We start from the raw sequence: 11,334 nt of genomic DNA on the forward strand, positions 1-11,334 counted from the left end.
ATAGATCTTTATCGGCTTAATGGTTAATTCAATACTGGGGTTTCAGCCAAAGGGAAAGAAAAGAAGATATTCAAGATCAATATCTTTCAAAAGTGACAGAAGTAAGCAAATTAAGAAAAGGAAATCCAAAATGTGAACGACCATTTAGAATTAGCGAGATAGACAATGTAAACATTCCTATCCCTGATTCATTGATAGTGGCTGACACGAGTAGCAAAGAAACACCGTATACTTATTCCCAGTTGTTGAACCAAAAAAACGATAATTCCGATATGCCATATAAAAATGAGAATTTGATAAATGTTGTTGAAGATAAAGACGTTATCAAACGTCGATGTGAATTAAATGTACCAGATTTAATACTGAATGAAGTCGAACAAGTCAATGAAGAGTGTTATATCCCTAGTTTAAATTTCCAAAATGAACCTAATAATTACAATATAGACCAAACTATGTTTGACCCGAAAACTTTACTATTGCAATGTACTGAAAACGTCCAAGTTGACCCGATTATACCACCACCACAGGAATTCTCAGATTACGTCTCAAATTATTCTCCAGTTTTAGATTCGGAATGTAACACGGAACCGAAATTTCAAAGTCAGTATTCGAGTAATAATACTACAAACGAAAATACCGAAATAGCATTTTTTGATACAGAAGACATTAATTTAACTCCTGATAATTTAGAAACGACATCTATCTACACTTACGATTCGGTTAGCCCATTAACTTTTGAAATGAATTCTGTTCAGCCTTTCTCAGTAATGGATCAAGAAACATTTCGATTATCGAATCAATCTGTAAGTGCTAAACGTATATTAGAACAGTTTAAAATAGACCGAAAAGATAAAATGAAAATGAACCATTAATCTGGCTTCCTATTCTGTTAGTCATTTATTATTAAGTGCAATTATTGTACCAATAATTATTATTAACGTTACATAACGACGCTATCTATTATTAAGATTACTACACTACCTTATATTTATTAAGATTTAGTACATTTTAGTTATAATAGGTAGGTATAATAAAAAAAAAAAATCTCGAGTTTGGAAATTGTCGCACGTATACTATGTATATTAGTAAAAATGTAAGAGGAAATACATTTTAATAAAAAGCTCAGAATTTTATGTATTAACAACCAAGATTGTATGTACTTTTGCCGATTATTTTCAAGACTAGATTTATTTTTCTTTACTGTATCCTAGAGGTAAAAAATAATTTTTAAGGAAGCGCAGATTGTCCATCACTATATAATCCTACACCTGATTCAATAACCAGTGAATTAGTAATAAAATAAAATAAAAAAAGATTGAGGTTGTTCCTAATTAACCTTTTCTGAGTAAACGTAGATATGTTGAATTTATAAATTGAGTGACAGCGCAATCTCGGTGTAAAAAAAGGACATTTTCGTAACAGTTGAGCGATGTCGTTCTTTATTTGTTTTCGCGTCGTTTCATTTTCTGACGATGTTCTTTCTGTTCAAGACTGATAAAGGTATAATATTTCTTATATTATATATATCGCTTGGCACTAATTGCAATATTATTTTCGCTGTGGAACCAGTACTTTTTTTATTGCATTATTGAAATACCTACTTTTTACTTGTATCTATTGTTATCAAAATTAAAATATAAGTTGTTGACTTGACCACGACTATGTGACCCCCTCCTGGCGCCAAAGCTGGATCCGCCCTTGCCCACAGCAAGCAGACAACAGGTAAGCAAAGTTTACTAGAGCCTTTTAACATCACCACGCAATTAAATAACGGTGATCCCACAACCCGGAAAGTATTACTACTCTTGTCGATATATGACAACACTCATGTTAGTCGTACTCGTTTTTTTTTTACCTATTCGCTGGTTGGCTAAGGGGCTATTCCAGCTTCGCGCGGATGGATAGGTGAGCTTCACGGACTTGACCTGAGAGAACACCAACCAACCCTAGTAAGAGCAATCGCAACATCTACCACCGGATCGGAATCGCGACCCACTGAGCAGATCCGTCAACAAACTCAGTGGACTGTTAGTGCACGCTGACCTGTGCTCGAGGAACCTAAAAGTACAGAGCGGGTTCGGGGGATCCGACAAGATATGTGTACCAGTCATGGTATCGTACAGGGCACGCGCGCATTTACATCAGCACTTTTACATCGCTTTACTCAAACTTCAGCACTCATACACAGCGGTACTTACCGCATCAACATACATAGATAGAATTCGTTACTTGTTTGCGAAGTATATAATAAACGGATATTCTTTGACTACCTATCCAGTGATTTCTTTATCTAAATCTAAAGTTGTGTACGCCACATTCAGCAGCGCATACAATATGTTCTGTTCGACGGCGGCTGTGCGTTGCCCCGTCGCCTGGGTCGGAAATGTTATTAGCGGCGGCCACGATAAGAGAAAATTATCGTGTCGCGCCGCTTTGTCGAAGTAGAGCGCGTTGGCGTTGCAGTATCTCTTTGAACATGAAGTTCCTCGTCTAGATATTCATTCATATATGAACAAGACCGATTTATGGCGAACGCGTTTATTATAGATTACGTGGATGACGTTCTTGTATTGTGAGGTTCGGCCCACCTGATGTTAAGCGGATACTGAAGCCGTGACCTAATAGAAAACTCACATTTCGGATGTTTTGTGATAGGAATCTTCAGTCGTGCAAACATGTTGGAAGCAGTTTAAAGAGATCAATATTTTTCACGCTTTGGGCTAATTACCAGAGTTGCGCAGTGGCGAGAAAGAACAGGCCAAATTGCCGCCGACAGCCTTGTGGAGCAACTTGAGGGAAACCTTTACGCTGTTTTTGCATTTTACCAAAAGTCCAGTAGGGTATCAGCATTAAACTTCCTCAGAGGTCGGATCACTGACATTAGCTGTAAGATTCGGAATTTCAATATTCACTTTCAATCTCTGTTCACAGTAATATTAACATTATTTATTCGGACATCTGGCAATTTTTAGGATAAGATTCGAAGTGTACGAGCGACATTAGCATAGGTAATCCTTTACGATACATCGAACCTATGTCAAATGTCTATAACAAAGTCGGTTTGCTTCATTTGTGTGCATACACAATTATTTCTAAGCGATGTTGAGGATAGGTAAAATAATACAAACTACTAAAACACTACTTAGGCAACACCAAAAATTTATTGAAGTTACAGCAGAAATAATATGAAGTTCATAATGTTTTAAAATAATATAGACTTCATACATATTATTAGCAGGTGTGACAAATGTTAAAAAGCCATGATATTATTATATTTAGAGCTTAATTATAATTAATAACAATAAGTAAAACCAAGACTCACTAAAGAAAAAATAAAATAAACGTGGAACAATCATAGTCCTTACGGCCGGACAAAATATTAGTTTTTATTTAGTTGGGTCTTGGTTGAACAGAACTCCAATCCTTTACTCGAGTAGTCTTTTCTAACTTGAACAGTGCGATGTTTTATAAGGGCAGGTTGAACTCACACCATTCAATTTAAAAGAAACTTGGTGCGTGCAGGTTCCTCGTCGGTGCCGGGATCACAAACATCGACGACGACACTGTACAGGTACAAATTGTTACAACCTCTATACTTTGCATTAAAATAATGCCCATTTTCACAGGCAAGGGATCCTCTCTTTACAAACTCTTTACAGTGAGTGATGCATCTCACTCATACATTTAGTATTCTACTTCCCTGCAAAGTTTTCCATCATGTACACAAAAGAAAACTCACAATCACTGGTATCAAACAAAACGAACAACGACCTGTAATCCTTCAATACCATCAATGTTCCAACCCTTGCACTTTGTAAAAAGTTCTTAAAGTTCAAGTGAATTAATTGCTACGTCGGAGCTTATTACAAAGCAAAGGTCGGGCAGTTCGTCAACAAGACACTAGCTGAAACTATTTTCCGTTTAATGCTCAGCATATTAAAAAGGCTTACCAATGATAGTTAAAATTCATAGTTCCTAAACATGAATTTACGAAATAAGTCAAACATACTGACTTCGCCGCAATAATAGTGTTAATTTATAGATAAAATAGATTAAAAGCTAAGATTGAGATTATACTTTAATAATTAAATATGAATGCAAAAAACATGCCTAAGATGCTGAATATTAAACTGGAAATATATGTAAATCCACACTTTTTTTTGTATTTTCATATTATTTCATTTTTTTTACATTTTTATAACACGTAATTTCCACGCTGGGAAAATTACACTAATTCTATGCAAAGTATAGCTTGTATTTTATGACAAATCACTCCATACTTTGTTTTTTAAGATTACGGGCTATGCAATTTATCCTCGCACATTGGCAGTAGTTTTATTAATAAATAATGAACTTTTACTTGCAAATTATTAAAGGATTTAATTTCATCACAATGCTAGTTGCCAGAGTGACACTTTTTTTACGGCCGTTTCGCTTAAAATCGCTTAAATGTTTATTGCTCTTGGTGGAAATAAATGTCTAGGGAATACATAATAAATTGACTGCTAAGAACGGTTTTTAAACTTCGGTTGATAAACCTCATATCGCAGCACTTTGTTAACACTTCAGTGAGGAGTTAATTATAGAATTGAATAGCTATCGCGAAAATTATCTCTTGAAACGGGGGAACAATAACAGAGTTGAAAATAGTATCTCAGTGAAGTATATAGGCTCCAGTAACTCCTTAACACAAGATTGGCCGTGAGCTCGTTCACTTATCTTAGCTATAAGTTTCAAACTGCCTACCATAAATTAACCAAAAAAAAAAAAACAAGTTGGTTACTGCAAACATGCCAGTTATAAAGCATAGCCCAAAGTACTATTGGTACATAGATGCGTACTATTAATGCCATTATTCATATGGAAAGTGATGCAACAATATGAAGGCTCAAAACCTAACGACATCAATACAAAACACATAGTGATATGGCCTGCATTAAAATTAAATCTCATAACGTTAGAGCCCATAGATCAAATGCATAGGTCGTCGCACTGGTCTTTGCTGATGTCGTAAGATGTTGAAAATTTCACTTTTTGGTCATAATCTTGAGATACTCCAAGGCGTTCTGAGCAGCAGATGACTGGGCATCCTTGCTGGTGAGGCCGGCTCCGTGGCATACAGCTACTGGCAATGTGGAAAGCTGGACAAGACACTGACATAGACCAGTCATAGACTTTTCTTCTATGTCGACATAGGTCACCTCAAAAGATTGCTCTGATGCTATTTCTTGCAAGAACTGAACGAAGTTAAAATCCTTATTGTTTAGTGGTGTCACCTGTTTTATAATTAAATAAATTAATATTTCAAATGACAACATTCATGCCAAAAATTGATACTTTCATGCAAAACAACTGTTTCATACCTGCAACTTGGCCAGGTTGGGGCCAACAGACTGTTTGAGATGTTTGTGGAACTGCGACACTTTATGGCTATGGCTCGTGGTCAATGTGGAGATTTTACTATCTTTCAAATCGGCATAACGGGCCGCAACACCGCCCTATAACATAAAAAAAAAACTTTTATTGTCAACCGACTCTTCTGTTGTTTCAGGCCTGTAACCTAATCGAAAGATAGTAAAATACCTGGCCAAGTGCGAACAACAATAACAATTTTAGGGGAATGTTCCAAAAATCAATTGATGGATATTGACAACTATTACATGAAGTTAATTATTTATAATAATTGAAATAAACTGTTGATGGTAAGTACATTCAAACAACACCAAGACAACTTATCAAATAATTGTAATTAATTTTCAGGTAATTATTCTGTTGATACACAAGGCATTATATTACACTCTGGCTTCACAATTTTTTTTAACTGACTATAAATTATTCCTCTTTTTTCATACATACAAATACCAATTTTACTAGTAAAAAAACAAACTGCTATTGCCAGTCTGGCTCATATACTTTTATTATTAATAAAACTTATCTAGCCTCAATATGGTTGAATCAGACAGAGAACATGAAATATGAACTTTAACATATGCATTCGGAGTTACAAGTCTAACAGGCAAATCACCTAGTACTCTGAAGTTACTTTTAAAGTTCCTGAGTAATATTAGACCTTGAGTCCGCGCGGGTTTGTACCACTACCCTGCTTATTTCTGCCGTGAAGCAGTAATGCGTTTCGGTTTGAAGGGCGGGGCAACCGTTGTAACTATACCTGAGACCTTAGAACTTATGTTTCAAGGTGGGTGGCGCATTCACGTTGTAGATGTCTATGGGCTCCAGTAATCACTTAACACCAGGTGGGCTGTGAGCTCGTCCACTCATAGAAGCAATAAAAAAAAAAAAAAAACTTTTTAGTTTTAGTTGTGTTATCAATGTCATCAAATTGTGAATACAAGCCCTTAATCAAGCAGTTCCATTTCAGCATCGGAAACAGCTCCCTTATATCCTATATTGAAGTGAGTTTATGCGATATAGTAGTAAAATTAATATTACTTTACCTCATCATCATTCTGGAAGGATTCTGGTGGGTTGTCCTGTAAGGCCTGCCACATCTTGTAGGCAGCTTGCCGTTTAGCTAATTTCTTTGACTTGCCTGTACCAACTTCACGGCGCTTGAGCAATGTGCAAATGATCGTAAATTGACGTTCATGGGGCAAACCTGAAACTGCTACAATTTTTGTAGTATTGTAGACCCACATTCTTATGTTTCACATAAATTTTACTATCAATTATCAATGATTTATTAATATGTAAAATTATATTAATGTAAAAAATATATTTCTTTTCTATTTATTTAGATCTAAATATACTTAAGTATACAGTGTTAGTTGTTATCAAATATTACAAATAAAGTAATAGAAATGTACAACTTCTATTATATTATATCATTTTATAGTTTCCTTAAATAATATACAACATAACATAATAATATAATGGACAACCAAATGACTACAAGAAGACTCAGAAGAATAGTGCATATAATTTATTTTTTTCTCAAAATTATGGTTGAATGTCTAACTTTAAAAAAAAGTCACTTAAGCTAATAAATAAAAAGCCCTTGCTAAAGTAAGTACCTAAGTAAAATTAGTACGAAAACTTACGTCTATTAACATTGTCATCGTTTTCAGCATGGTAAGATGGTGGTGGCCAGAATCGTGACATACACAACTCCTGAAGCCATCCAACAGGATTACCCATTAGTTTATCTTCAAATGTAGGTACTACAGCACCACTAAAATTGTTTTTTTTTTTATATTAATTGCATTGCAAATAATAATAAAAATATTGTGAACAAAATGTTTCAATAAATTTGGATATGTTGATGTCTCCAATGAACTTCAAATTCCTAGGTTTACAGGAGGAGCGTTTAAACGAAAAAAGTTGATAAAATATTTATTATTGCAGATATATTTATGTTTTTTTTTTGTGTAACTAGCCGATTTATTCTTGCTTCGAACCTCATCAATAATAATTTGTAATACTTTTAAAATAGTGAAGGGATTCGCGTGAAAAATGAAAGTTTCAAAATTTTGAGTTAGAGTAGTGTTCATTAGAGGCCTCGATGTGGGCTTTTTGAAAAATTCTATTTACTGGTTAATATTTTATATAAATTAAATTTTTCTAACAATAGTATTATTTATAGAAATGTACTTACGTTTCAGGAACATTGCCATTGGTAGTCTGATCAGCTGGTGTAGCACCAGTTAACTTGTCCAGTAAAGCCTTGGCTGCAGAGTGCTTTGCCTCTTTTTTTGAGCGACCAGTGCCCATTGCTGTAAATATATATTATGTTTTTTAAATTTTGTATCTGGCCTACTGTTTAAACACATTATTATTTACTGCATATGAGTCGTCTATTATCAAAGGCGGCAATCTGTACATTTGGACAAAAAATTTTTATTGATATGTCAATACAGATTTATTTGAATATAATCGTCTCCTTCAAAGAATACGGTTCAAAACCTGCATTAAATAAAGGTTAATAGTTAACCTGTTATTTATCTAAGATGTCGTTCCGAAGAGTTTTGTGACTGCCAATGGAATACAAAGTCAATAATTCGTTTTTCTGATTTACCAATCATTGTCCAAAAGTCAGATTGCCGCCTTTGATAATAGACGACTCATATGATTGAATAAATTAATTAATGGAGTTTTACAAAGGAAAACAGAAAAATATTTCTAACTGAGGTTTACATATTTTGCCCCATATAAAACAGCCATTTTTATTCAGTCAATAACTTATAGCAATTAATAATTTAACATACAAATTAGCTATTTTTACTGTAAGTTTACCTTGGATGTATTGCTCTAGTATGTGCTGAACCTAATATACATGAAACACCTCACATGTATCAGAATTGCAAAAATGTAAGCATGTGTCAATGTTTCGTAAATTAAGTACTTTTGGTACAATTTTCACTGGCATCTAGTTCTCATTAGCAGTGTCATTCTCCTAATAAATACGATATTAACTATTACATCTCCTTTAAACATGAACAGAAACCATATTTACCAACTAAATCAGCCACAGTTACTCTGTACCGGAAAGTGGGTTCATGTATCATGCCTTCTATCTGGACTAGTTCATATTTAGGAACAGTTCCACGACGTGCCAACAGCTCTTGCAAAACAGAGACAGGAGTCTTTGTAGGAAGTGATTCCATTTCCTGGAACACAATTGTTTTATAAATTTAATTTCTGACGAAATATTCATTATTATTATGCATATTGCTACTTAATGTCTCGTCTAAAGAGTCACTTATCTACACTGTTTTTAAGTTACCTGTATCAGATTAACTTTAAAACCATATGAATGTAACATAATTTAAATTCTCACTTTTAACAATTAATCAATTAGATGGGTCTTATTGAATTAATTAATGGTAAAAGTACATTGAATTGAGCTCAATGGATTACTCAAAGCACAATTCTAAATCTTATCAACTCATTCATTTGGAGACTAATGTCAATAAAATTTACAATTATGGGATAATTTAAGTGCTGTTGTTGTTCTTGGTTAGCAAGTAGTTGTTCTGTAGCCTTGGTTAAATTTATTTACAACCTTTGCTAATTAAATCTATATTAGTGAATATATTCATAAACGATCTGTCTAAGAGAAAAATATATCACTTAATTTTACTATTTCTCAAGTTATTATCAATGAGCAGCAATGTTTATGATTGATATTTTAGAGAATAAAAAAATGTAGACTTATTCTACAAAAAAACTAGTATCAAAAACAAACCCGCATTACCCTCTTGGCCGCCTCGTCCAAAGGCAATCTTTGCAAGTTATTAGGTTTGGGTCGGGTCTGATAGCGGCGTCTTGGACCGTGAGGAATGTGTTCACCGTTCGGTCCACTGCCGTGCACTGTCATTCCATGGATAACACCGGGTGGTAAACCCGGTACCACAGATGGATGCGGGTGGACCGTATTCCCTTCCATCTGTTTTTACAATATCAAAATATTAAATCGAGTTTTTAACATCATTACACCTTTCGTACACCTTATGAAAAATGTAAACAAAGGAGTAACTTTGAATTTGTGTAATCTAAATAAGCTGTTTTTTGTGATCCGTATAAAATTCGTAATTTACTCTAATTAAAGCGGAATGATTACATACTTAGTGATTATTATGTCATGGCTCTAAAATTACTATGAAGATGCCGGTTCCACATGATTAGTTTTAAATATTTACGTATAATGAGTACTTTCTGAACATAGTAGTATTCATACATAGTCGGAATACTTACGAATAACTAAATTCTACTAAATAATCTGCTATATTTATTGTTGTTTAACACGGTGGAGAAAATAGCGATCGATACGCTTAGCTCCGTAGGAAACATGTGATCCATGACATGGCGGCCGGTTACGGTATTTTCAAGATGGCTACGTGTTCTAATTCACACCGGCATACGTGATATATTTTTTTAATTGCTAAATAACTAATGACTGCTTTCAGCTGAACACTAAGAATCATTAAGCATTATTTTTAAGATACATTAACAAAATATTTTTAGGTTACTTACTTTTCCCACAGCCGTAGTTACAAATGTATTTATCGAAATTTGCTATTGAAAATGAAACGGATACAATACGAAAAATAAAAGAGAACAGAATTAGATCTTCAGTTTCGTAAAACAACCTATGTAACCTGCACATTAAATTTATGTGAAATGAGTGAATGAAAATGAACGAGTGAACTAAGAATATTTCGAAACTGACCATAGATAAAAAAAATGCCCTGCACATGTCAGATATTTTATGTGTACCCTATCCTTCAAGTATCTGGTGCGCACCGAAAGAAACTATGCACACACAATGACATTAAGGTTGATCGATAGTAGAAAAAGTAATTATTAATTAATCATATTAATTCAAAAGTATCAGAATACGAAAAATTTCGATGTTTTGGGCGCCAAATAAAGAATTATGTTTTTATTTGTTTATGAAAATGCTAAATTATGGAAACAAATTGGATTCACTCTGTGACAAAAATTTGTAGGTTGAGTCAGTTTTTTCTTCTATTAATTCTATTTCTTGTTGATACAAATACTGACCAGCTCTTGAAAAAAACATATTCAAAGCTCTTCAAACACCAAGTACGCACCACAAATAGTTAATAGCAACTTTATGTTTAGTGGGGACAAAAAATTGAGAGAACAACGTGTCCGCCGAGAAGCCGAGAATAGAATAGAATAAAGCTGAGCAGTTGAGCAGGTGGCAGCAGAGAGTTAATACTGTCTCATTTTTTAAGGGATTTTATCCTATAAATCATGTCTTATTTTAATTTATATTCTTATTTTTATGAAAAATGATAATTAGGAGTGGATAATAAGGAGGAACTTTTTTATTGGACCATGGTTCAAACCTGCGAAGTCCACACGCTAAGTAGGCGAGCGGTGTATGTGGGACTGGCAACATATCAGCAGCCACCCACTAAACGACTCCTCCGAATAAAATATCTTCACTAGTTGTCACAGGTCGTTGCGCTTTTTACCTATTTTCCTTCTTTTAATCAATGGTTGTTACGAATCACACTTTTATAACCTAGAAACTAATATAAAACCGAACAGGAAAGACTTAGGATCGTGTTCGAATGATAGTTTAATTTTGATATCATTTTGTGTTCTAGTTTATCGAAGTTGATGCAAGTTTTACATCCAAAAACTCACAAAAAGAGATTTTGAAAACTAGCGGTCCACGCTGACCTCCTACGCACGGATGAATGTGTATTAACTATGTGTGTGACGATATTATTTTGAAAATAAATTACAGTTTAAAGTTATTTAAAGTAATATCTAATATAATTTCCTAAAATTTATACAAAAATGTTAACACTTAATTTCATGCTTCTTTACAAGTTTGATTCC

At 33.9% G+C, this 11,334-nt stretch overlaps 2 protein-coding genes and 2 long non-coding RNA genes across 21 annotated transcripts in view; 3 read left to right on the forward strand and 1 right to left on the reverse strand.

Moving 5' to 3' along the window:
- The window catches only part of LOC101742032 (uncharacterized), a 38,049-nt gene extending 36,734 nt beyond the window's left edge, over nucleotides 1-1,315 (forward strand). For both annotated transcript variants that reach the window (XM_062669694.1, XM_062669696.1), the window contains one exon: nucleotides 47-1,315. In XM_062669694.1, coding sequence (XP_062525678.1) covers nucleotides 47-872 — 826 coding nt within the window. In that variant the 3' untranslated portion in view covers nucleotides 873-1,315. The remainder of the gene's footprint in view (nucleotides 1-46) is intronic.
- Nucleotides 1,316-3,142: 1,827 nt separating this feature from the next.
- On the reverse strand, nucleotides 3,143-10,216 carry Loqs (loquacious). Of its 17 annotated transcripts, NM_001195079.1 has the most exon segments (9): nucleotides 5,028-5,276; nucleotides 5,364-5,498; nucleotides 6,456-6,607; nucleotides 6,610-6,625; nucleotides 7,059-7,129; nucleotides 7,131-7,189; nucleotides 7,613-7,730; nucleotides 8,471-8,624; nucleotides 9,212-9,403. In NM_001195079.1, coding segments are annotated over 9 exon segments (1,146 nt in total).
- On the forward strand, nucleotides 6,744-7,757 carry LOC134199243 (uncharacterized). Its single transcript, XR_009973653.1, has 2 exons — nucleotides 6,744-7,171; nucleotides 7,620-7,757. It is a non-coding gene; the product is annotated as an uncharacterized LOC134199243 (long non-coding RNA).
- Nucleotides 10,207-11,249, forward strand: LOC101741087 (uncharacterized). Its single transcript, XR_210030.3, has 2 exons — nucleotides 10,207-10,462; nucleotides 11,097-11,249. It is a non-coding gene; the product is annotated as an uncharacterized LOC101741087 (long non-coding RNA).
- The last annotated feature ends 85 nt before the right edge of the window (nucleotides 11,250-11,334 follow it).

The sequence above is a fragment of the Bombyx mori genome, chromosome 8 (assembly GCF_030269925.1).
Source record: "Bombyx mori chromosome 8, ASM3026992v2".
Taxonomy (NCBI): domain Eukaryota; kingdom Metazoa; phylum Arthropoda; class Insecta; order Lepidoptera; family Bombycidae; genus Bombyx; species Bombyx mori.